This window comes from Melanotaenia boesemani, chromosome 6 (assembly GCF_017639745.1).
Source record: "Melanotaenia boesemani isolate fMelBoe1 chromosome 6, fMelBoe1.pri, whole genome shotgun sequence".
NCBI lineage: Eukaryota > Metazoa > Chordata > Actinopteri > Atheriniformes > Melanotaeniidae > Melanotaenia > Melanotaenia boesemani.
Window position 1 is genome coordinate 38,831,494 of NC_055687.1, and position 27,844 is coordinate 38,859,337.

Sequence of the window (27,844 nt, forward strand, 5' to 3'; positions counted from 1 at the left end):
AAAGTCTGGCTCCACCCCTGTGTTAACGCAACAGTATATGAGACAAAAATCTGATGATGATCCTGGTGTCAGACTGTACCTTGAGTCGGGCAATACAGTGCACCATTGCAGAGGGGTTCTTGAGCTGGAGCCGCTCCTTCAGTAGGTTACTGCCATATGCAAAGTACAGGAAGGTTTGATTATTCTCCATGTTTTCATACAGGTCCTTCAGGAGGAGAAGGAGGAGACCAAAGGAAAACTGGCGTGATGAAGCTCAGAAGTTGACAAAGACAGAGAGTCAAGCCGAACTGAACCGAGCCAAGCCACAGCTGTGTTTGGAGAAGCAGAGGGTGGAGATGAGCCAGCATGAAATGAAGTCCTGGTCTTTCATCAGCCTCACCATTCTCATGCTAATCCTTTGCATTGCCACTGAGCCCTATTCACAGCACAATACATGCTTTACCTCATGTTGAGCCACACACACACGCACACACACACACACACACACACACACACACCACAAACAAACACACACACAACTGCACACACACACGCATACACACACACACACACCACAAACAAACACACACACAACTGCACACACACACGCATACACAAACACACACACACACACAAACTCACACACACCTGCACACACACACGCATACACACACACACACATATCGCAGAGATCCAGAGGTTGGAACAAGCTGGATAAGTTGTCAAACTGGAGCCAGGTTCAGAAAACACACCAACCAGTTGGTACATCCCCCATCACATAGTGGAGCATAATGGGAAGCACCGTGTAGTCTTTAACTGCTCCTTCCAGTTCCAGGGCTTCAACCTGAATAAGCTGTTGCTGCCTGGACCAACCCTGGGACCCTCGTTGTGTTCTGTTCTTCTGCACTTCAGAGAACACTCAGTGGCAGTGAGCAGTGATATACGAGGGATGTTTCACCAAGTAAGGCTCTTACCAGAGGATCAGCCACTTCTCCGATTCCTCTGGAGAGATCTGAAGCGTGAAGAGCCACCTACAGTCTATGAATGGAGAGTGCTCCCATTCGGGACAACTAGCAGCCCCTGCTGTGCAACGTACGCACTCCAGAAACACATTCTGGACCACACCCAGCCTGAAGATCCAGTCAGGGAATCAGTGCTGAAGTACCTTTACGTAGACAATTGTCTACAAAGTGTCGTCTCTAAAGCAGACGCTAAAGCCCTGGTCGACCAACTACAGTCCCTCCTGGCCCCAGGCGGGTTCGAGCTGAGACAATGGGCAAGTAACCACCCTGATACCATCTGTCACATTCCTGCAGAGGCAAGGTCAGATAGTACTGAGAAGTGGATTTCCCAAGGTCAGTCAGACCAACAAGAGACAGCTCTAGACCTTCAATGGCAGTGCCAAGCTGACACCCTATCTTACAAATCCCGAGCCAACAGCTGTGGGAAAAAAAACGAGATTGGGATGACCCAGCACTGCCAGAACCCCTGCTTCAGGTGTGGACTGAGTGGGAGAACGAGCTGCAACATCTGCAGAGCATCATTTTGTCCAGATGTTACACCAGCCCTGCACTGGACACCTCCACTAGCAGACGGGATGTACACGTATTCTGTGATGCTTCCGAGAAAGCTTATGGTTCAGTGGCATATTTCAGAACAGAAAATCCCGCAGGTGAAGTTGAAGTGGCATTTCTCACTGCACGGTCGAGAGTTGCCCCCAGGAAACATCAGTCCATACCATGACTAGAACTCTGTGCTGCTTTAACAGGCGCTCAGGTATCCAAACTGCTCAAAACAGAGTTAAGTCTTCCCATCCAGCATGTAATATTATGGACTGACTCCACCACTGTACTCACCTGGCTGAAGTCAGAATCATGCCGCTTTAAAGTGTTTGTGGGCACCCGAGTAGCGGAAATCCAGGATCTCACTGCTGGCGATACCTGGCGTTATGTGGACTCTGCTGCTAATCCTGCAGATGATATCACACGTTGGAAGCCACTCTCTGCTCTAACTGACAGTCGCTGGAGCCATGGCCCTACATTCTTAACAAAAGGCCAAACCCAGTGGCCACAAACACCACAGCTCCAAATATTGTCATCTAACAGTGAGGAACTGAGAAAGCCAACATTCTGCGGCCTCACTGCTACATCATCTACACCACCCATACCAGATGCCACACAGTTCACTACCTTCAGTGACCTTCTTACAGCCACTGCTCAGTCCTTACACGGGGCAGCCAATGACAAGCTGACAGCAGAAGATTATCGTAACGCCCACACCACGCTCCTGCGTGAGGTGCAGCAAGACTGCTACCCCACTGATTATGCCCAGCTAAAGAGGGGAAATCCAGTTTCTAACAGCAGCCGACTCCTTACTCTTGCACCAGAATTTGATGTGAAGGATGAGCTCATCAGAGTAGGTGGTCGCTTACGACATAGCACTCAGCTTGAACCAGAGACTATTCATCCCGTCGTGTTAGATGCCGCACACCCAATCACGAAGCTGATTGTTCAAGATTTCGATGCAAAACTACATCACCCAGGGCCTGGAGAGAGTCTTTTCTGAGATTAGGTGCAGATACTGGATTCCACGGGGAAGACAGGTCATTCGCCGTCATCAACACAACTGTCCAGAATGCCAGAAATGGCGCAGTAAACCAGTTGTTCCCAAGATGGCTGACTTACCCCCAGTGAGGCTACGCCTCCACAAACCAGCATTCTTCTCCACCGGTGTTGACTGTTTTGGCCCCTATTTGGTCAAAGTCGGGCAAAGAAGTGAGAAACGCTGGGGTATACTATTTAAATACATGACCACAAGAGCAGTGCATACTGATCTTCTGTCCAGCCTCAGCAGTGATGCCTTCTTGATGGCCTTGAGGCGGTTCATAGCAAGGAGAGGCAAGCCATCCAAACTGCTCTCAGATCAAGGGACCAACTTCAAGGGAGGCGAGAGAGAACGACATGAAACCTTTGCAGCTCTCCAACCAGATATCCAAGCACAGCTTGCCCCACAGCAGATCCAGTGGAAATACAACCCCCCCCCCCATGCTCCTCACTTCGGTGGATGCTGGGAGCGAGAGATCCGCTCAATAAAGCAAGCCTTACAGGTCACACTCACGATACAACCAGTGACAGAAGAGGTACTGAGGACCATACTCATCGAAGTTGAAGGGATACTTAACTCCAAACCTTTAGGTTACACATCAGCAGACCTTGCTGACCCTGATCCCATCATGCCAACCAATCAGAGCACAGCAGCATTCTTGCCTGTTAGTTAGTCCGGAGTCTGCACAGTAACAAGCTGCTTCGGTGCTGAAACACCACAACTTATCCAAGAGCATTCTTGCAATAACAGCTGTCATCTGGTGGAAGTGCGTCTAGTGCAAGTGAGTGTGAGACTGTTTGCCGAGTGTAATAATTGTTTCGGTTAAGCAATGTTCCGGTCGCATATCTGTAGAGCTAAGTACGTTTGTTAGGTAAACTTTGTTGTAGCAGCTAAGTTCATCAATACTCGGGTTATCATGCACATTCCTTTGATGTTCGGGTTATTATGAGCGACAATTTGGTACTGTAACCAACCAGGGTTCAGAAGTAAAGCCGTGTTTGACACGGGTATGACTCAGCAGTTTGGGGGAGGTTGAGGGAATGTTCTGCACATGACTTGTGGGCAGTAGGTGGCAGTGTTGCCTCAGGAATGATATTGCGCTTCACTAGATCATGAAGCCATTTCTGTCTGTAGCTCGCCAGTTGCTCCCTTGTGTTTTATTTATGTGACACTATGTTCAGAGTGATTATAGCAGCTATGTTTTCTCATATTTGTTTAATATCTGTATTACACGCCACTAATATTGTTCTTTGTGGATTGCTTTAATTCATTCAGAACCACACTTATTCACCAGACGGCTGTAATACCAGACTGGACTTGTGGTGGAATAAAGAAGTGGTCAAGAACATCTGTGTGATTCTTATCGATCCCCTCCTGCGGGCTCTAATCTTCTGATCCAGTAAAATTAAACAGCAGGAAAGTATTCGCTTTCCCACAGGTGGTTTGTAAACTTTGAAGGGCACCAGGTCATCTATTCTAAAATACTCCATAATGGCCATGTATTTTTCCAGAAGAGGGATAATGCCAGATTGCCTAAACAATTCTTTGTTACTAATAGAGCCAGAATCCAACAAAGAAGCAGGATTGATAGCACCATGTGGGGACACATTCCTTTCATGGCAGAGTGGGATTTGTACTGTAAAAACATCTCACTCTGTAAGAGAAAAGATGAAGGTATGTGACATTTCATCTCTGTAAAGTCAATAATTACTGGGGTGTCAGAGTACTTTCCAAACACGTTTGGCATTGTGGCTTTAATCATGTCAGGAGACATCCATATCCCAACTTCGCCAAGTGTACAAAGAATTGATCCAGGTTGTAATGATCCTGCTTACAGTGGACTGATGAACTTTGAAACGGTCACTGAGATCTTTCTCCTTCAGACCGAGAGACAGGTACAGCAAGAACTGGAACTATTCAACAATTGTTGGAAGACATTGGTTCTGGTAAAGTGAAGAAGGGATAGTGGTCATTTAAAAGAAAATTTTAACTTTATTAAAATGAAAAACAGTGTTTTCAAGGGCTACTTGGCAGAAAGCTGTTTTAAAAGTTAAACCAAAAACTTGAATTATAAACTATTCCTACTGGTCGATGCAGTGGATCCGTGGCCTTGTCAGGAGCTGCTGCACTGGAGGCAGATGATGTGTACCAGCTCTTTGTTCAGTGTGATGCCAAAATGTCAGTAGATGACGGTAACTGGCAAACCTTAAAAGTGAAAAACATATTGAGCCCCATGATTTTGTGCACTGTACCTAAAGGTCCTGGTTCTGGTTTCACATCATAATCATGGCACTGAAGCAGCACTTCAGCATCCATGTCCTCCTGTACACCTCTGTCCATTTTGTCCTCTCCCAAACACTTGGTCTGTCTGCCCATGTTATGTCAGTTTAGCATACGTTGTCAGATCGGCATACGTTCGACAGCTACATCTGTTAGACTAGCATACACTGTAAAACCAGCATACACTTAGTTTTCATCAGCTGTTGCCAGCAGCCTTTCATATTTAACATCATCTCCCATACAAGTGGTAACTACCTTAAAGAGCTTGTGCACCATCAAAATCAAGCCGTTGTGTTTTTGGTTATTACCAGGATTCCTGTGGGAAAGCCAGTTAGTTTAAGTATTAACTTAATCAGGAGTTTTATTCTAGTGTAGTAAATTATTAAATGGACTTTTAAACATTCATCAATACTGACATGACAAATAGTTTTATTCTATGGTGATATAAACATAGAAACAGGTCTTGATTACACCCTAATTTCACTCAGGCTCCATATCAGGCACTGTTGTGGAAACTGTGGCAACAGCTTCCTTTGTACATTGGAGTGGATGGTATATTGTTCAATCTTTGGCATTCCCACATGGAATAAAGTCTTCAGTATGCGTAGCCTGCCAAAGTCCAGTCCATGTCCATCATGTATTCTGCCACCTTGTGGTGATTCAGTAACAGCAGCTGTGTAAGGAAATAGAATATTAGAAGTTTTCCTGCGCTGTACTGATGAAACAACTTTTCTAGACTCCATTTACATTTACTATTGAGAAAACTGCACAAAATGACCTACCCACTGGAAAAATCTGAATGAAAATGCTGATTTTCCGCTTTGGCAGATTAAGTTGGTCACCATGTTATATGACGGCTTGGCACAGATAAATTCCAGACGTTCAACGTAACTTAGCCAGCAAGGAATAATAGCTATGAACAGTTCACAGCACTGTGATCACTGTGAACAATCATTGTAATCCTGGTTACTTGTTACCCACTAGGCTTTCATTGCTATAGTTTACTATTACTATTATTATTATTATTATTATTATTATCATCATCATCATCATCATCTCGGGGTCGCTGTCTGCCCGAACGAACATAATAATATTGTTTTGTATGAGTCAACACAGTATGTGCTTGAACGATACTACGCGTTAATCTAGGCTTTTAATTTGAAAGAAATAGTCTAACTTCCGGGCCCTCTGTTAACATGTCTTCATCTTTCAAATTAGAAAGAAAAATTTAAAAAAGGAATTACCAAAATCCAAAAACGGGACGGATCTTTAATTCAGTTCTTCTTATTTTTCGTCTTTGAAGTCTGGGAATAGCAAAGGAAAATCGGTTCTGATTTTCCGTTTTTCCGATTTTGATTGTAAATGAAAAAACAGAAAAACGACGGTACTTCCGTTTTTCCGATTTTGGTTTAAAACGAAAAAACGACCTCAGCTTGATAAATGAGGCCCCAGGTGTTCTATGCTAATTTGACACCCCACCAGCAGGTGGCGGACAATGCAGCTGTTAGTCAGAGACCGTAGAAGAAGAAGTAGTGGACTATAAACAGAATAATTATGTAAGTTTTTCAGTTTAATAACCTCCCCTGTTACTAAACACGAACCTTGTTGACTTCAAACTTCAACCTCATGTAGGAGTGGACTTGGAATCACGTGGCTGTCACTGACGGATCCGGTAAATAAAGTGTTTAGATGACATAACGGTGATTTGATCTGGGCTTATTGGAGTGGGACAGCTAGCTAACGGAACAGCTAATGTTGTGAGCTAACCAATCTGAGCAGTTTATTCCGTTCAGTCAAATGCTTAACCCCGCAACGCCGAGTTACAAAACGGCAAAACGACCTGCCATTCTCTCTACAACGACACTCGCCGTTCCTGTAGAGGTGGTTGTTACACCAAAATCTGTGACCACAGGTGGCGACAGTGTACATTTTCTGTATGTGCATCTTAGAAGACGAGCTCACATACAGTGTGTTAATAAAAACAGCAAGGGGGGGTCATAGAGCTATGTTCCATAGATCTGTGTACCATAGATCTTGGTATCATAGAGCTGGGTTCATGGATCTGGATTTCATAGAGCTGGGTTTCATAGATCTGGGTTCCATAGAGCTGGCTTCCATAGATCTGGATTTCATAGAGCTGGGTTCCGTAGATCTGGGTTCCATAGAGCTGGGTTTCATAGATCTGGGTTCCATAGAGCTGGCTTCCATAGATCTGGATTTCATAGAGCTGGGTTCCATAGATCTGGATTTCATAGAGCTGGGTTTCATAGATCTGGGTTCCATAGAGCTGGCTTCCATAGATCTGGATTTCATAGAGCTGGGTTCCGTAGATCTGGGTTCCATAGAGCTGGGTTTCATAGATCTTGGTTTCATAGAGCTGGGTTCCATAGATCTGGATTTCATAGATCTGGGTTTCATAGATCTGAGTTTCATAGATCTTGGTTTCATAGACCTTGGTTCCATAGAGCTGGGTTCCATAGAGCTGGGTTCCATAGATCTTGGTTTCATAGAGCTGGGTTTCATAGATCTGGTTTCATAGATCTTGGTTTCATAGATCTGGGTTTCATAGAGCTGGATTTCACAGATCTGGGTTCCATAGATCTGGATTTCATAGAGCTCATAGAGCTGGGTTTCATAGTGCTGGGTTCCATAGATCTGGGTTTCATAGAACTGGGTTTCATAGAGCTGAGTTCCATAGAGCTCATAGAGCTGGGTTCTGTAGAGCTGGGTTCCATAGAGCTGGGTTCCGTAGATCTTGGTTCCATAGAGCTGGGTTTCATAGATCTGGATTTCATAGAGCTGGGTTTCATAGAGCTGTGTTCCATAGAGCTCATAGAGCTGGGTTCCATAGAGCTGGGTTCCGTAGATCTGGGTTTCATAGAGCTGGGTTTCATAGATCTGGATTTCATAGAGCTGGGTTTCATAGAGCTGAGTTCCATAGAGCTCATAGAGCTGGGTTTCATAGTTCTGGATTTCATAGATCTTGGTTCCATAGAGCTGGGTTTCATAGATCTGGATTTCATAGAGTTGGGTTTCAGAGAGCTCACAGAGCTGGGTTTCATAGATCTGGATTTCATAAATCTGGGTTCCATAGATCTGGGTTCCTTAGAGCTGGGTTCCATAGATCTGGGTTTCATAGAGCTGGGTTTCATAGAGCTGGGTTCTGTAGATCTGGGTTCCATAGAGCTGGGTCTCATAGAGCTTGGTTTCATAGAGCTCATAGAACTGGGTTCCATAGAGCTGGGTTCCGTAGATCTTGGTTCCATAGAGCTGGGTTTCATAGATCTAGATTTCATAGAGCTGGGTTTCATAGAGCTGGGTTCCATAGAGCTCATAGAGTTGGGTTCCATAGAGCTGGGTTCCGTAGATCTGGGTTTCATAGAGCTGGGTTTCATAGATCTGGATTTCATAGAGCTGGGTTTCATAGAGCTGAGTTCCATAGAGCTCATAGAGCTGGGTTTCATAGTTCTGGATTTCATAGATCTTGGTTCCATAGAGCTGGGTTCCATAGGTCTGGATTTCATAGAGCTAGGTTTCATAGATCTGGATTTCATAGAGTTGGGTTTCAGAGAGCTCATAGAGCTGGGTTTCATAGATCTGGATTTCATAGATCTTGGTTTCATAGATCTGGGTTTCATAGAGCTGGGTTTCATAGAGCTGGATTTCACAGATCTGGGTTCCATAGATCTGGATTTCATAGAGCTCATAGAGCTGGATTTCATAGAGCTCATAGAGCTGGGTTTCATAGTGCTGGGTTCCATAGATCTGGGTTTTATAGAGCTGGGTTTCATAGAGCTCATAGAGCTGGGTTCTGTAGAGCTGGGTTCCATAGAGCTGGATTCCGTAGATCTGGGTTTCATAGAGCTGGATTTCATAGAGCTGGGTTTCATAGAGCTGGGTTTCATAGTTCTGGATTTCATAGATCTTGGTTCCATAGAGCTGGGTTCCATAGGTCTGGATTTCATAGAGCTAGGTTTCATAGATCTGGATTTCATAGAGTTGGGTTTCAGAGAGCTCATAGAGCTGGGTGTCATAGATCTGGATTTCATAAATCTGGGTTTCATAGATCTGGGTTTCATAGAGCTGGGTTTCATAGAGCTGGGTTCTGTGGATCTGGGTTCCATAGAGCTGGGTCTCATAGAGCTTGGTTTCATAGAGCTCATAGAACTGGGTTCCATAGAGCTGGGTTCCATAGATCTTGGTTCCATAGAGCTGGGTTTCATAGATCTGGATTTCATAGAGCTGGGTTTCATAGAGCTGAGTTCCATAGAGCTCATAGAGCTGGGTTCCATAGAGCTGGGTTCCGTAGATCTGGGTTTCATAGATCTGGATTTCATAGAGCTGGGTTTCATAGAGCTCATAGAGCTGGGTTTCATAGTTCTGGATTTCATAGATCTTGGTTCCATAGAGCTGGGTTCCATAGGTCTGGATTTCATAGAGCTAGGTTTCATAGATCTGGATTTCATAGAGTTGGGTTTCAGAGAGCTCATAGAGCTGGGTTTCATAGATCTGGATTTCATAAATCTGGGTTCCATAGATCTGGATTTCATAGAGCTGGGTTCCATAGATCTGGGTTTCATAAAGCTGGGTTCCATAGATATGGGTTCCGTAGATCTGGGTTCCATAGAGCTGGTTTTCATAGGTCTTGGTTTCATAGAGCTGGGTTCCAAAAAGCTGGGTTTCATAGAGCTGGGTTTCATAGAGCTGGGTTCCGTAGATCTGGGTTCCATAGAGCTGGGCTTCATAGATCTTGGTTTCATAGAGCTGGGTTCCATAGATCTGGATTTCATAGATCTGGGTCTCATAGATCTGGGTTTCATAGATCTTAGTTTCATACATCTGTGTTTCATAGATCTTGGTTGCATAGAGGTGGGTTTCATAGATCTGGGTTTCATAGAGCTGGGTTCCATAGAGCTGGGTTCCATAGAGCTGTGTTTCATAGATTTGGGTTCCATAGAGCTCATAGAGCTGTGTTCCGTAGATCTGGGTTTCATAGATCTGGATTTCATAGAGGTGGGTTCCATAGAGCTCATAGAGCTGTGTTCCGTAGATCTGGGTTTCATAGATCTGGATTTCATAGAGCTGGGTTCCAAAGAGCTGGGTTTCATAGATCTGGGTTTCATAGATCTGGGTTCCATAGAGCTCATAGAGTTGTGTTTCATGGAGTTCATAGAGCTGGGTTTCATAGAGCTGTGTTTCATAGAACTGGGTTCCATAGATCTGTGTTTCATAGAGCTGTTTTCCATAGATCTGGGTTCCATAGAGCTCATAGAGCTGGGTTTCATAGTTCTGGATTTCATAGAGCTGTGTTCCATAGATCTTTATTTCATAGATCTGATTTTCATAGAGCTGGGTTCCATAGAGCTGGGTTTCATAGAGCTGGGTTTCATAGATCTGGATTTCATAGAGTTGGGTTCCAAAGAGCTGGGTTCCATAGAGCTGGGTTTCATAGAGCTGGGTTCCGTAGATCTGGGTTCCATAGAGCTGGGCTTCATAGATCTTGGTTTCATAGAGCTGGATTCCATAGATCTGGATTTCATAGATCTGGGTCTCATAGATCTGGGTTTCATAGATCTTAGTTTCATACATCTGTGTTTCATAGATCTTGGTTGCATAGAGGTGGGTTTCATAGATCTGGGTTTCATAGAGCTGGGTTTCAGAGATCTGGGTTTCATAGATCTGGGTTTCATAGATCTGGGTTCCATAGAGCTGGGTTTCATAGATCTGGGTTTCAGAGATCTGGGTTTCATAGAGCTGTGTTTCATAGAGCTGGGTTTCATAGATTTGGGTTCCATAGAGCTCATAGAGCTGTGTTCCGTAGATCTGGGTTTCATAGATCTGGATTTCATAGAGCTGTGTTCCATAGAGCTCATAGAGCTGTGTTCCGTAGATCTGGGTTTCATAGATCTGGGTTTCATAGATCTGGATTTCATAGATCTGGATTTCATAGAGCTGAGTTTCATAGATCTGGGTTTCATAGATCTTGGTTTCATAGAGCTGGGTTCCATAGATCTGGATTTCATAGAGCTGGGTTTCTTAGAGCTGTGTTCCATAGATCTGGATTTCATAGAGCTGGGTTTCTTAGAGCTGTGTTCCATAGATCTGGATTTCATAGAGCTGGGTTTCTTAGAGCTGTGTTCCATAGATCTGGGTTTCATAGAGCGGTCCTCACTGCTTCTGTGCCCTGACAGAAGGACCTTTTCGGAGGACAGACGGACTGATGCCGGGACTTTCCGTTTTGCTTTTCTCATGAAATGATGGTCTACCTTCAAACATCGGCATCGGCCAGAGGCCTCCTGCGGTTCTCCTTCAGGTAACACCAGACTGCTTCCAGCCTCTCCCATACAAAGCTGTTCAGGAGCTGATTCTCATAGAGGCTTCAATCACTTATTTAATTATAATGAAATGTTTATAAGAGGATGTTCTGAGGACCTCTGGGATTTACTACCCCAGTTCTAAGTTGGGAACCTGTGTAGAATATGAGTAAAATCTCATTAACCTGACTTTTATTCCCAGTAGAACATAAACAGGATGTCATGTTGAAACGGAGACATTCTACCATTCAACCTTTGAAGCTGGATCAGAATCGGCTGTATTGGCCCAGCATGTCCACAGACAGACAGAGAGTGTGTTGTTGTCAGGCAGACCTTGTGCTCATGATTATTTAGTTTTACAATTAATCACAGTATGAAATGCTGCGATTAATCAGCATCCATCACACAGTAGACGGACCAGATGCCTTCTTTCACAGGCTGCTGCAGCTCCGCCGTCGAAAGGACAGGTCCAGGAAATCTTCCCTGTGTCACTGTACGATGACAGCTAATATTCTGGTCATAACATATTTTTACATCTTATATAAACATCTTTATACATTTTCAATCTATCTGTCTGTCTGTCATAAAGATCTCTCAAAATCGTCATTCTATATAAAATATTATGTATGAATTATATCAGCGGATCAGCACTAGTTCTGCAGGGTATGAAAACAACGTTTCATTTGTTTCCACTTGCACTCGCATCTGGTATAATTCCAGCGTGAGTGGGACGCCTCGGGTTGATGCTGGAATTATACCGGGTGCGTGTACGGCACTTTAACGGCTGCGCCTCGGTTTTGCTCTGACCTGCGTGGTGCAGCATTTTATACCGAGAGTGTGTCAGGTGTGGAGCGCCCACGAGTTCAGTCCACCTAGCACGAGATCAAGAAATCACAGAAGTGGAGAGTCTTGTGATTCTCCACTTCCAGGATAAACGTCTCGTCGTCTATGATGACAAAAACACTGAGACCCCCTGACCGGTTAAACACGTCATGTTTTTATGGTTCAGCAACACAAATCTGCACATGGGCTTTTATTTTGAAAATTACCAGAAGCTTTTACTGTGCTCCCGTGTCCGATTTCCTGTCTGCCCCTATCTGAACTGCAGAATAAACGCATTTTGGGTGCATGAAGCATCAAAAATAGACGCACCGCGTAAATTTAGTGGAGCGCCTCAACAACACACTTCTGATTCGCTTCTGATACGTGCTGCGACACACCTGGTATAAAACAAACCTGAGTGGGACACTATGGCAGAGGATAAGTTTTGCCTCCCAACTAACAGATTAAGACATGATTGTCAGATTTTCATTTTATTGTGTTTTTGGGTTAAAGAAATAAGATGACCCAAGGTGTCATTGTGGAGGACGGCTCACCAGCCTGTAAAAGGTTGCAGAGAAAGGAGGAAATACATTCAATGCCCCCACCTGGAAAACCAGCAGCTTTTTATGCAACAATAAAGGTACATGAGCAGCCACAGCTGACCTGAGGCAGACGGAAGGACACGTGGCAGCTGTCCACGCCCACAGACTCTCCAACCACCACTAAACATTCACACACCAGCCGACACTGGAGGCATGGTGTGTGATGTGTCTTGCCCAAGGACACAACGACAGATGACTCGAGTCGAACCACCACCCTTCCGATTATTGGACAACCTGCTCCAGGGCTCCAGACTGCGACTTAAATGTGAGACCGAGCGAGTGAATTCTTCATCTGCTCTACAACGGTGATGATACATCTACCGGTCTTTTTCTTGTAGGAGTTATAACTGAATTTATTTAGTCTCTAACAACCTTCTGCTCCCTCTTCAGCTCAGTAGTTCACAGTAATAACAAATTAGCTGCTGGTTTGTCGACTCAAACTTCAATACGAGAAAAGGAGACGAACACCAACGAAGAAGACGACAGCCAATGTATGGCAAGCCGTTTTAACATTTATTCAAAGCGCACTCCTCTCATTGTTCCCATTGGTAGATGTCTGCATTACATTCTTACTAGTCAAAATTCTAATTAAAGATATCTTCAATCACATTTTTGCTTGCAGAAACTAAATTTTAAGATATCTACAATTACAAATGTACTGGTAAGAACAGAATTTCAGATATGCACAAATCTTTACAAATTTTAGTTAGCCATTTATATTAGCTCGACTGGATATGTATTTCAGATATCAGTAATTCAATCCTTCCTAGTTAAAATGAACATTTCAGATATCTAAAATGACATTCTTACTAGGACAAATTAACATATCAGATATCTAAAATAACATTCTTACTAGGACAAATGAACATTTCAGATATCTAAAATGACATTCTTACTAGGACAAATGAACATTTCAGATATCTAAAATGACATTCTTACTAGGACAAATGAACATATCAGATATCTAAAATAACATTCTTAGACAATAACATTCAGGATCTAAATGAACATTCTTACTAGAATATCTGACATTCTTACTAGGACAAATAAACATTTCAGATATCTAAAATGACATTCTTACTAGGACAAATAAACATTTCAGATATCTAAAATGACATTCTTACTAGGACAAATAAACATATCAGATATCTAAAATAACATTCTTACTAGGACAAATAAACATTTCAGATATCTAAAATGACATTCTTACTAGGACAAATGAACATATCAGATATCTAAAATGACATTCTTACTAGGACAAATGAACATTTCAGATATCTAAAATGACATTCTTACTAGGACAAATAAACATTTCAGATATCTAAAATAACATTCTTACTAGGACAAATAAACATTTCAGATATCTAAAATAACATTCTTACTAGGACAAATAAACATATCAGATATCTAAAATAACATTCTTACTAGGACAAATAAACATATCAGATATCTAAAATAACATTCTTACTAGGACAAATGAACATTTCAGATATCTAAAATGACATTCTTACTAGGACAAATAAACATTTCAGATATCTAAAATGACATTCTTACTAGGACAAATGAACATATCAGATATCTAAAATAACATTCTTACTAGTTAAAATGAACATTTCAGATATCTAAAATGACATTCTTACTAGGACAAATGAACATATCAGATATCTAAAATGACATTCTTACTAGGACAAATAAACATATCAGATATCTAAAATGACATTCTTACTAGGACAAATGAACATATCAGATATCTAAAATGACATTCTTACTAGGACAAATGACGTCACGTTCTCCATTCATGTGTATTGCGTTTTTACTTCCAGCTATCCTAAATGACATTCCTCCTATCTAAAATAAACATTCTGGATATCTGAAACAGTATTCCTACTAGGAAATCGAGAGTTTGTGATATCCAGAATCCAATAGTTTCTAGTCATAATTTTCATTTCAGGTATCAAAAATCATTACTAAAACAAACTAATGTAATCACCCGCGTGTGACCCATAATGCTTAGCGGCTCACATTCCATATTTAACACATTCAGCTTCGTTAACTCCGTTTTCTCCATAAGTTGTAATGGCATTAGCGGTCATTGACAAGAACAACCTAATTTAAAATCCGCCCTGTTTTTGGATTTTGGTAATTCCTTTTTTTACTTTTCCTTCTGAATTGAAAGATGAAGACATGTTAACAGGCGGCCCGGAAGTTAGACTATTTCTTTCAAATTAAAAGCCTAGATTAACGCGTAGTATCGTTCAAGCACATACTGTGTTGACTCATACAAAACAATATTATTATGTTCGTTCGGGCAGACAGCGACCCCGAGATGATGATGATGATGATGATAATAATAATAATAATAATAATAATAGTAATAGTAAACTATAGCAATGAAAGCCTAGTGGGTAACAAGTAACCAGGATTACAATGATTGTGATCACAGTGCTGTGAACTGTTCATAGCTATTATTTCTTGCTGGCTAAGTTACGTTGAACGTCTGGAATTTATCTGTGCCAAGCCGTCATATAACATGGTGAACAACTTAATCTGCCAAAGCGGAAAATCAGCATTTTCATTCAGATTTTTCCAGTGGGTAGGTCATTTTGTGCAGTTTTCTCAATAGTAAATGTAAATGGAGTCTAGAAAAGTTGTTTCATGAGTACAGCGCAGGAAAACTTCTAATATTCTATTTCCTTACACAGCTGCTGTTACTGAATCACCACAAGGTGGCAGAATACATGAGGGACATGGACTGGACTTTGGCAGGCTACGCATACTGAAGACTTTATTCCATGTGGGAATGCCAAAGATTGAACAATATACCATCCACTCCAATGTACAAAGGAAGCTGTTGCCACAGTTTCCACAACAGTGCCTGATATGGAGCCTGAGTGAAATTAGGGTGTAATCAAGACCTGTTTCTATGTTTATATCACCATAGAATAAAACTATTTGTCATGTCAGTATTGATGAATGTTTAAAAGTCCATTTAATAATTTACTACACTAGAATAAAACTCCTGATTAAGTTAATACTTAAACTAACTGGCTTTCCCACAGGAATCCTGGTAATAACCAAAAACACAACGGCTTGATTTTGATGGTGCACAAGCTCTTTAAGGTAGTTACCACTTGTATGGGAGATGATGTTAAATATGAAAGGCTGCTGGCAACAGCTGATGAAAACTAAGTGTATGCTGGTTTTACAGTGTATGCTAGTCTAACAGATGTAGCTGTCGAACATATGCCGATCTGACAACGTATGCTAAACTGACATAACATGGGCAGACAGACCAAGTGTTTGGGAGAGGACAAAATGGACAGAGGTGTACAGGAGGACATGGATGCTGAAGTGCTGCTTCAGTGCCATGATTATGATGTGAAACCAGAACCAGGAGCTTTAGGTACAGTGCACAAAATCATGGGACTCAATATGTTTTTCACTTTTAAGGTTTGCCAGTTACCGTCATCTACTGACATTTTGGCATCACACTGAACAAAGAGCTGGTACACATCATCTGCCTCCAGTGCAGCAGCTCCTGACAAGGCCACAGATCCACTGCATCAACCAGTAGGAATAGTTTATAATTCAAGTTTTTGGTTTAACTTTTAAAACAGCTTTCTGCCAAGTAGCCCTTGAAAACACTGTTTTTCATTTTAATAAAGTTAAAATTTTCTTTTAAATGACCACTATCCCTTCTTCACTTTACCAGAACCAATGTCTTCCAACAATTGTTGAATAGTTCCAGTTCTTGCTGTACCTGTCTCTCGGTCTGAAGGAGAAAGATCTCAGTGACCGTTTCAAAGTTCATCAGTCCACTGTAAGCAGGATCATTACAACCTGGATCAATTCTTTGTACACTTGGCGAAGTTGGGATATGGATGTCTCCTGACATGATTAAAGCCACAATGCCAAACGTGTTTGGAAAGTACTCTGACACCCCAGTAATTATTGACTTTACAGAGATGAAATGTCACATACCTTCATCTTTTCTCTTACAGAGTGAGATGTTTTTACAGTACAAATCCCACTCTGCCATGAAAGGAATGTGTCCCCACATGGTGCTATCAATCCTGCTTCTTCGTTGGATTCTGGCTCTATTAGTAACAAAGAATTGTTTAGGCAATCTGGCATTATCCCTCTTCTGGAAAAAGATATGGCCATTATGGAGAATTTTAGAATAGATGACCTGGTGCCCTTCAAAGTTTACAAACCACCTTTTCTCACTAAAAACTCGCAGCTATCACATGACGTGCTGTTCACTCAGGACTTTGCATGGTTAAGGATACAAGTGGAAAGGGCCAATAAGGAGAACAAATTATTTGACACCATCATCCCCTGAACCTTTGCTGGCAGTGTCAACCAGCTTTTTGCAGTAACCTGCCTCCTGAGTAACTATGAAAACAAACCCCCGGTCAAAACTTGGGCCAAGGAACTGACAGCAGGTTAAGTTGCACATGGGGTGATCAGATAGCTCAGTGGTGCCCTACTACTTTACAGAACAATAACATGTTTGAAAATGCCATTTAGACAGGGACTTCTGTTTCTAATGATAAGTAATCTGTCACTTTAAATTTTAGTTGCAGACGTGATGGCCAGACCAGTGGTAGCACCCTGCTGACGCAGTCTGATTGGCTGAGACACCTGCGCTGCAGAGTGGGTGATGACTTCACCTAATTGCCCAAAATGCAGAGACAGCATCTTTGTGGACCTGCAGTTTCATCTAACAGGACTGGAGGACGTGATAGACATCAGGGGATAGAGTTTCGTTGTTTTTATCTCAACTGGTGCTTTTTCTGTTCAGTTATAAAGTTATGGTTAAGTTGGTTCTAAGGATTTGTTTAAATTGAAATGAAAAGTTTGGTTATTTCTTTTCAAACTGGTTGTGGTCTCTCCTTCATGTTGTTATCAGCACAAGCCTGGCACAGAAACCAGTAACTACAGGTACATTTAGAATCTGTCGTTACTGTTAGAGTGTTTATGAATCAAGCCGTTGTGTTTTTGGTTATTACCAGGATTCCTGTGGGAAAGCCAGTTAGTTTAAGTATTAACTTAATCAGGAGTTTTATTCTAGTGTAGTAAATTATTAAATGGACTTTTAAACATTCATCAATACTGACATGACAAATAGTTTTATTCTATGGTGATATAAACATAGAAACAGGTCTTGATTACACCCTAATTTCACTCAGGCTCCATATCAGGCACTGTTGTGGAAACTGTGGCAACAGCTTCCCTTGTACATTGGAGTGGATGGTATATTGTTCAATCTTTGGCATTCCCACATGGAATAAAGTCTTCAGTATGCGTAGCCTGCCAAAAGTCCAGTCCATGTCCATCATGTATTCTGCCACCTTGTGGTGATTCAGTAACAGCAGCTGTGTAAGGAAATAGAATATTAGAAGTTTTCCTGCGCTGTACTGATGAAACAACTTTTCTAGACTCCATTTACATTTACTATTGAGAAAACTGCACAAATGACCTACCCACTGGAAAAATCTGAATGAAAATGCTGATTTTCCGCTTTGGCAGATTAAGTTGGTCACCATGTTATATGACGGCTTGGCACAGATAAATTCCAGACGTTCAACGTAACTTAGCCAGCAAGGAATAATAGCTATGAACAGTTCACAGCACTGTGATCACTGTGAACAATCATTGTAATCCTGGTTACTTGTTACCCACTAGGCTTTCATTGCTATAGTTTACTATTACTATTACTATTATTATTATTATTATTATTATCATCATCATCATCATCATCTCGGGGTCGCTGTCTGCCCGAACGAACATAATAATATTGTTTTGTATGAGTCAACACAGTATGTGCTTGAACGATACTACGCGTTAATCTAGGCTTTTAATTTGAAAGAAATAGTCTAACTTCCGGGCCGCCTGTTAACATGTCTTCATCTTTCAATTCAGAAGGAAAAGTAAAAAAAGGAATTACCAAAATCCAAAAACAGGGCGGATTTTAAATTAGGTTGTTCTTGTCAATGACCGCTAATGCCATTACAACTTATGGAGAAAACGGAGTTAACGAAGCTGAATGTGTTAAATATGGAATGTGAGCCGCTAAGCATTATGGGTCACACGCGGGTGATTACATTAGTTTGTTTTAGTAATGATTTTTGATACCTGAAATGAAAATTATGACTAGAAACTATTGGATTCTGGATATCACAAACTCTCGATTTCCTAGTAAGAATACTGTTTCAGATATCCAGAATGTTTATTTTAGATAGGAGGAATGTCATTTAGGATAGCTGGAAGTAAAAACGCAATACACATGAATGGAGAACGTGACGTCATTTGTCCTAGTAAGAATGTCATTTTAGATATCTGATATGTTCATTTGTCCTAGTAAGAATGTTATTTTAGATATCTGATATGTTCATTTGTCCTAGTAAGAATGTTATTTTAGATATCTGATATGTTCATTTGTCCTAGTAAGAATGTTATTTTAGATATCTGATATGTTCATTTGTCCTAGTAAGAATGTCATTTTAGATATCTGATATGTTTATTTGTCCTAGTAAGAATGTTATTTTAGATATCTGATATGTTCATTTGTCCTAGTAAGAATGTTATTTTAGATATCTGAAATGTTCATTTGTCCTAGTAAGAATGTTATTTTAGATATCTGATATGTTTATTTGTCCTAGTAAGAATGTTATTTTAGATATCTGATATGTTTATTTGTCCTAGTAAGAATGTCATTTTAGATATCTGAAATGTTTATTTGTACTAGTAAGAATGTTATTTTAGATATCTGAAATGTTTATTTTAACTAGTAAGAATGTCATTTTAGATATCTGAAATGTTTATTTGTCCTAGTAAGAATGTCATTTTAGATATCTGAAATGTTTATTTGTACTAGTAAGAATGTCATTTTAGATATCTGAAATGTTCATTTGTACTAGTAAGAATGTCATTTTAGATATCTGAAATGTTCATTTGTACTAGTAAGAATGTATTTTAGATATCTGAAATGTTTATTTGTACTAGTAAGAATGTTATTTTAGATATCTGAAATGTTCATTTGTACTAGTAAGAATGTCATTTTAGATATCTGAAATGTTTATTTGTACTAGTAAGAATGTTATTTTAGATATCTGAATATGTTCATTTGTACTAGTAAGAATGTCATTTTAGATATCTGAAATGTTCATTTGTACTAGTAAGAATGTCATTTTAGATATCTGAAATGTTTATTTGTCCTAGTAAGAATGTCATTTTAGATATCTGAAATGTTCATTTTAACTAGTAAGAATGTCATTTTAGATATCTGAAATGTTCATTTTAACTAGTAAGAATGTCATTTTAGATATCTGAAATGTTTATTTTAACTAGTAAGAATGTCATTTTAGATATCTGAAATGTTTATTTGTCCTAGTAAGAATGTCATTTTAGATATCTGAAATGTTTATTTTAACTAGTAAGAATGTCATTTTAGATATCTGAAATGTTTATTTTAACTAGTAAGAATGTCATTTTAGATATCTGAAATGTTTATTTGTACTAGTAAGAATGTCATTTTAGATATCTGAAATGTTTATTTTAACTAGTAAGAATGTCATTTTAGATATCTGAAATGTTTATTTGTACTAGTAAGAATGTCATTTTAGATATCTGAAATGTTTATTTGTACTAGTAAGAATGTCATTTTAGATATCTGAAATGTTTATTTTAACTAGTAAGAATGTCATTTTAGATATCTGATATGTTCATTTGTCCTAGTAAGAATGTCATTTTAGATATCTGAAATGTTCATTTGTCCTAGTAAGAATGTCATTTTAGATATCTGAAATGTTCATTTGTCCTAGTAAGAATGTCATTTTAGATATCTGAAATGTTTATTTGTCCTAGTAAGAATGTTATTTTAGATATCTGAAATGTTCATTTGTCCTAGTAAGAATGTCATTTTAGATATCTGATATGTTCATTTGTCCTAGTAAGAATGTTATTTTAGATATCTGAAATGTTTATTTGTCCTAGTAAGAATGTCATTTTAGATATCTGATATGTTCATTTGTCCTAGTAAGAATGTTATTTTAGATATCTGTAACGTTCATTTGTCCTAGTAAGAATGTCATTTTAGATATCTGATATGTTTATTTGTCCTAGTAAGAATGTCATTTTAGATATCTGATATGTTCATTTGTCCTAGTAAGAATGTCATTTTAGATATCTGATATGTTCATTTGTCCTAGTAAGAATGTCATTTTAGATATCTGAAATGTTTATTTGTCCTAGTAAGAATGTTATTTTAGATATCTGAAATGTTCATTTTAACTAGTAAGAATGTCATTTTAGATATCTGAAATGTTTATTTGTCCTAGTAAGAATGTCATTTTAGATATCTGAAATGTTCATTTGTCCTAGTAAGAATGTCATTTTAGATATCTGAAATGTTCATTTGTACTAGTAAGAATGTCATTTTAGATATCTGAAATGTTTATTTGTACCTAGTAAGAATGTCATTTTAGATATCTGAAATGTTCATTTGTACTAGTAAGAATGTCATTTTAGATATCTGAAATGTTATTTGTACTAGTAAGAATGTTATTTTAGATATCTGATAATGTTCATTTGTACTAGTAAGAATGTCATTTTAGATATCTGAAATGTTTCATTTGTACTAGTAAGAATGTCATTTTAGATATCTGAAATGTTTATTTGTACTAGGAAGAATGTCATTTTAGATATCTGAAATGTTCATTTTAACTAGTAAGAATGTCATTTTAGATATCTGAAATGTTTATTTTAACTAGTAAGAATGTCATTTTAGATATCTGAAATGTTTATTTGTACTAGTAAGAATGTCATTTTAGATATCTGAAATGTTCATTTGTAACTAGTAAGAATGTCATTTTAGATATCTGAAATGTTTATTTGTACTAGTAAGAATGTCATTTTAGATATCTGAAATGTTTCATTTGTACTAGTAAGAATGTCATTTTAGATATCTGATAATGTTCATTTGTACTAGTAAGAATGTCATTTTAGATATCTGAAATGTTTATTTGTACTAGGAAGAATGTCATTTTAGATATCTGAAATGTTCATTTGTACTAGGAAGAATGTCATTTTAGATATCTGAAATGTTCATTTGTACTAGTAAGAATGTCATTTTAGATATCTGAAATGTTTATTTTAACTAGTAAGAATGTCATTTTAGATATCTGAAATGTTCATTTGTACCTAGTAAGAATGTCATTTTAGATATCTGAAATGTTCATTTGTCCTAGTAAGAATGTCATTTTAGATATCTGAAATGTTCATTTTAACTAGTAAGAATGTCATTTTAGATATCTGAAATGTTCATTTGTCCTAGTAAGAATGTCATTTTAGATATCTGAAATGTTCATTTGTCCTAGTAAGAATGTCATTTTAGATATCTGAAATGTTTATTTGTACTAGTAAGAATGTTCATTTTAGATATCTGAAATGTTCATTTGTAACTAGTAAGAATGTCATTTTAGATATCTGAATATGTTATTTGTACCTAGTAAGAATGTCATTTTAGATATCTGAAATGTTCATTTGTCCTAGTAAGAATGTCATTTTAGATATCTGAAATGTTCATTTTAACTAGTAAGAATGTCATTTTAGATATCTGAAATGTTTATTTGTACTAGTAAGAATGTCATTTTAGATATCTGATATGTTCATTTGTACTAGTAAGAATGTCATTTTAGATATCTGAAATGTTCATTTTAACTAGTAAGAATGTCATTTTAGATATCTGATATGTTTATTTGTCCTAGTAAGAATGTCATTTTAGATATCTGATATGTTTATTTGTCCTAGTAAGAATGTCATTTTAGATATCTGAAATGTTCATTTGTCCTAGTAAGAATGTCATTTTAGATATCTGAAATGTTTATTTGTCCTAGTAAGAATGTCATTTTAGATATCTGATATGTTTATTTGTCCTAGTAAGAATGTCATTTTAGATATCTGATATGTTCATTTGTCCTAGTAAGAATGTCATTTTAGATATCTGATATGTTCATTTGTCCTAGTAAGAATGTCATTTTAGATATCTGAAATGTTCATTTTAACTAGTAAGAATGTCATTTTAGATATCTGATATGTTTATTTGTCCTAGTAAGAATGTCATTTTAGATATCTGATATGTTTATTTGTCCTAGTAAGAATGTCATTTTAGATATCTGATATGTTCATTTGTCCTAGTAAGAATGTCATTTTAGATATCTGAAATGTTCATTTGTCCTAGTAAGAATGTCATTTTAGATATCTGAAATGTTCATTTGTCCTAGTAAGAATGTCATTTTAGATATCTGAAATGTTTATTTGTCCTAGTAAGAATGTCATTTTAGATATCTGAAATGTTCATTTGTACTAGTAAGAATGTCATTTTAGATATCTGAAATGTTTATTTGTCCTAGTAAGAATGTCATTTTAGATATCTGAAATGTTCATTTTAACTAGTAAGAATGTCATTTTAGATATCTGAAATGTTCATTTTAACTAGTAAGAATGTCATTTTAGATATCTGAAATGTTCATTTGTACTAGTAAGAATGTCATTTTAGATATCTGAAATGTTTATTTGTACTAGTAAGAATGTCATTTTAGATATCTGAAATGTTTCATTTGTACTAGTAAGAATGTCATTTTAGATATCTGAAATGTTTATTTGTACTAGTAAGAATGTCATTTTAGATATCTGAAATGTTTATTTGTCCTAGTAAGAATGTCATTTTAGATATCTGAAATGTTCATTTGTCCTAGTAAGAATGTTATTTTAGATATCTGAAATGTTCATTTGTACTAGTAAGAATGTTATTTTAGATATCTGAAATGTTCATTTGTCCTAGTAAGAATGTCATTTTAGATATCTGAAATGTTTATTTGTACTAGTAAGAATGTCATTTTAGATATCTGAAATGTTTATTTGTCCTAGTAAGAATGTCATTTTAGATATCTGAAATGTTTATTTGTCCTAGTAAGAATGTCATTTTAGATATCTGAAATGTTCATTTGTACTAGTAAGAATGTTATTTTAGATATCTGAAATGTTCATTTGTCCTAGTAAGAATGTTATTTTAGATATCTGAAATGTTTATTTGTCCTAGTAAGAATGTTATTTTAGATATCTGAAATGTTCATTTGTACTAGTAAGAATGTCATTTTAGATATCTGAAATGTTATTTGTACTAGTAAGAATGTCATTTTAGATATCTGAAATGTTCATTTGTCCTAGTAAGAATGTTATTTTAGATATCTGAAATGTTCATTTGTCCTAGTAAGAATGTCATTTTAGATATCTGAAATGTTCATTTGTCCTAGTAAGAATGTCATTTTAGATATCTGAAATGTTTCATTTGTCCTAGTAAGAATGTTCATTTTAGATATCTGAAATGTTTATTTGTACTAGTAAGAATGTCATTTTAGATATCTGAAATGTTCATTTGTACTAGTAAGAATGTCATTTTAGATATCTGATAATGTTCATTTGTCCTAGTAAGAATGTTCATTTTAGATATCTGAAATGTTCATTTGTCACTAGTAAGAATGTCATTTTAGATATCTGAAATGTTTATTTGTCCTAGTAAAAATGTTATTTTAGATATCTGAAATGTTCATTTGTACTAGTAAGAATGTTATTTTAGATATCTGAAATGTTCATTTGTACTAGTAAGAATGTCATTTTAGATATCTGAAATGTTCATTTGTCCTAGTAAGAATGTCATTTTAGATATCTGATATGTTCATTTGTCCTAGTAAGAATGTTATTTTAGATATCTGAAATGTTTATTTGTACTAGTAAGAATGTTATTTTAGATATCTGAAATGTTCATTTGTACTAGTAAGAATGTCATTTTAGATATCTGAAATGTTTATTTTAACTAGTAAGAATGTCATTTTAGATATCTGATATGTTCATTTGTCCTAGTAAGAATGTTATTTTAGATATCTGATATGTTCATTTGTACTAGTAAGAATGTTATTTTAGATATCTGAAATGTTTATTTGTCCTAGTAAGAATGTTATTTTAGATATCTGAAATGTTCATTTTAACTAGTAAGAATGTTATTTTAGATATCTGAAATGTTTATTTGTACTAGTAAGAATGTCATTTTAGATATCTGATATGTTTATTTGTCCTAGTAAGAATGTTATTTTAGATATCTGAAATGTTTATTTGTCCTAGTAAGAATGTTATTTTAGATATCTGATATGTTCATTTGTCCTAGTAAGAATGTCATTTTAGATATCTGAAATGTTTATTTGTCCTAGTAAGAATGTTATTTTAGATATCTGAAATGTTTATTTGTCCTAGTAAGAATGTTATTTTAGATATCTGAAATGTTTATTTGTCCTAGTAAGAATGTTATTTTAGATATCTGATATGTTTATTTGTCCTAGTAAGAATGTCATTTTAGATATCTGATATGTTTATTTGTCCTAGTAAGAATGTTATTTTAGATATCTGAAATGTTTATTTGTCCTAGTAAGAATGTTATTTTAGATATCTGATATGTTCATTTGTCCTAGTAAGAATGTTATTTTAGATATCTGATATGTTCATTTGTCCTAGTAAGAATGTTATTTTAGATATCTGAAATGTTCATTTTAACTAGTAAGAATGTTATTTTAGATATCTGATATGTTCATTTGTCCTAGTAAGAATGTTATTTTAGATATCTGATATGTTCATTTGTCCTAGTAAGAATGTTATTTTAGATATCTGATATGTTTATTTGTCCTAGTAAGAATGTTATTTTAGATATCTGAAATGTTCATTTGTCCTAGTAAGAATGTTATTTTAGATATCTGAAATGTTTATTTGTCCTAGTAAGAATGTCATTTTAGATATCTGATATGTTTATTTGTCCTAGTAAGAATGTTATTTTAGATATCTGAAATGTTCATTTGTCCTAGTAAGAATGTCATTTTAGATATCTGAAATGTTTATTTGTCCTAGTAAGAATGTCATTTTAGATATCTGAAATGTTCATTTGTCCTAGTAAGAATGTCATTTTAGATATCTGATATGTTTATTTGTACTAGTAAGAATGTTATTTTAGATATCTGATTTGTTATTTGTACTAGTAAGAATGTCATTTTAGATATCTGAAATGTTTATTTGTCCTAGTAAGAATGTTATTTTAGATATCTGAAATGTTCATTTTAACTAGTAAGAATGTCATTTTAGATATCTGAAATGTTTATTTGTCCTAGTAAGAATGTTATTTTAGATATCTGAAATGTTTATTTGTCCTAGTAAGAATGTTATTTTAGATATCTGAAATGTTTATTTGTCCTAGTAAGAATGTTATTTTAGATATCTGATATGTTTATTTGTCCTAGTAAGAATGTTATTTTAGATATCTGAAATGTTTATTTGTCCTAGTAAGAATGTTATTTTAGATATCTGATATGTTTATTTGTCCTAGTAAGAATGTTATTTTAGATATCTGAAATGTTCATTTTAACTAGTAAGAATGTCATTTTAGATATCTGATATGTTCATTTGTCCTAGTAAGAATGTCATTTTAGATATCTGAAATGTTCATTTTAACTAGTAAGAATGTCATTTTAGATATCTGAAATGTTCATTTTGACTAGGAAGAATTGAAATACAGATATCTGAAATATATATCCCGTTAACCTAATAAATGTTAAAACGGCTTGCCATAGCCAATGTGTGTGTGAGCGGGGACGAGCGACCACTGTGATTGGCTAATGTGTGGAAAGAGGCGGGTCTTGGGGGAATTTATTATTCCTCAGCGTAGCGACTTTGTGGTTGTATTTAGCGAGTTTTCAGACCCTCTAGCGAGTTTTTCTGGTTATTGGAGACTTTTGGAGACGGAGGTGAATGAAGGGAGTTTATCTTCCCAACGAGGAGCGGTGCTGGTCAGACCCTCTCATACGAGGCTTGGTCTTCTCGCAGCAGCAGCAGCTGCATTCAGACGATGTTCACCTCTGTTTCATGACCAGGCTGGAAATGAAACGTAAAGGCTGCTGCTGGAGGATCCTGCTGGTTTACCGTCACAGTAACGTCTGTTAATGAAGAGTGTGGAGGAAATATTTAAACATGCTCCAGACTCCTAATTAAAAAACAAATACACTAAAAAAATAACTAAAAAATAAAGAAACTATTGACAGAATTATTTTATTTTATTTATTTATTTTGCTGTTCTAAACATTTTTAGGTTGTCTTTTTATTAATTTTTGTCTTTCCTACAACATCCCTCTTTATGGCAGCATCCATTACAACTATATGTACCAGGCTGATGACGCTAATTAACGACTTGTAGGACAGCCAATGGCTGCTGTTCTTACTGAGGAGTGGGAACAGTGGCTGTTTATTACCAGGAACTACATGGACCAGTCGTACCATGTCCTGTGGGGGAGGATGGGGACAAAGCTGTCGTTCTGCTTCGACTACAAAGTGAAAATCAAATTTGACAAGTTCTGTCTGTTTGTTTTGTATGCAGCCAGTAAGAACTGCTGCACAATAAAAAGTGAATGTAAACACTGTAATTTCTGAATTTCTTGTTCAAGTTTTTATCACTAATACAGTGAAAATGAGAGGAAATGTGAATATTTGCTTTGCAAGGTGATTTCAGTGTGCGCCCCTAAATTTTCTGCTTGCGCTTCTAAAAGTTTAAGTTAGGAGCCGCTGTGCTCCTGGTAAAAAACTTTGGTCTGGAGCCCTGCGCTCTAACACCTGAGCTCCAAATGATTCTCTTGTTTATCTAACGCAACATTGAAGTGAAATGTTAGCGCTTCATTTGCTATTTTGTAATTATGTTCAACTGGGGTTGATCTAGCAGTGTAATGTGACGCGTTCAGCAGCGTTCATTGAACTTTACCTCATAGCCTACATATGAGAAAAAACTAGTTTGGTTAAATGGCACTAATGGTTATCTAATGGAACATTAGAATTAAACTGTGTTGTGTCATTTGCAGAACTAAATGCTTCTTTTGTGATGTATATTTATGCTGTTGAAACACGATCAACTCGGCTTGGCTTTCAGTCGTCAGTTAAATAGTCACACCCTGTAGAAATACATCTACTTCCAGACATACTTTCTTATTTATTTTCACTATTGTAGTTTTATTTACTTCCCAAACAGACAGCAGCTACTCTGCTGAAGGACAGCCAGTAGCCCATTTCTCACTGTAGTACCCAGGTTTCTCAGTACCTGATGCAGACCTTGTTTGATCAGATGATGTCTGAGCCAGTATGTCTTTCTGTTCGATT

The 27,844-nt window shown here is 37.3% G+C and overlaps 2 protein-coding genes across 7 annotated transcripts in view; one reads left to right on the plus strand and one right to left on the minus strand.

The window, feature by feature from the left end:
- The window catches only part of ggctb (gamma-glutamylcyclotransferase b), an 8,900-nt gene extending 8,653 nt beyond the window's left edge, over positions 1-247 (minus strand). The window contains exon 1 of the mRNA XM_041988201.1: positions 80-247. Within this exon, the coding sequence (XP_041844135.1) occupies positions 80-190 (111 nt within the window). The 5' untranslated portion in view covers positions 191-247. The remainder of the gene's footprint in view (positions 1-79) is intronic.
- Positions 248-6,348: 6,101 nt separating this feature from the next.
- The window catches only part of tcaim (T cell activation inhibitor, mitochondrial), a 48,615-nt gene continuing 27,119 nt past the window's right edge, over positions 6,349-27,844 (plus strand). For 4 of the 6 annotated variants that reach the window (XR_006010799.1, XM_041988172.1, XM_041988177.1 and 1 more), the window contains exons 1-2: positions 6,388-6,535; positions 11,055-11,176. Coding sequence is in view for 5 of the 6 variants with exons in the window: in XM_041988172.1 (XP_041844106.1) it covers positions 11,118-11,176 (59 nt within the window). In the remaining variant the exon portion in view is untranslated. Of the gene's footprint in view, positions 6,536-6,559; positions 6,798-11,054; positions 11,177-27,844 lie in introns of those variants that run through there. The other 2 variants (XM_041988174.1, XM_041988175.1) reach the window with 2 other exon arrangements.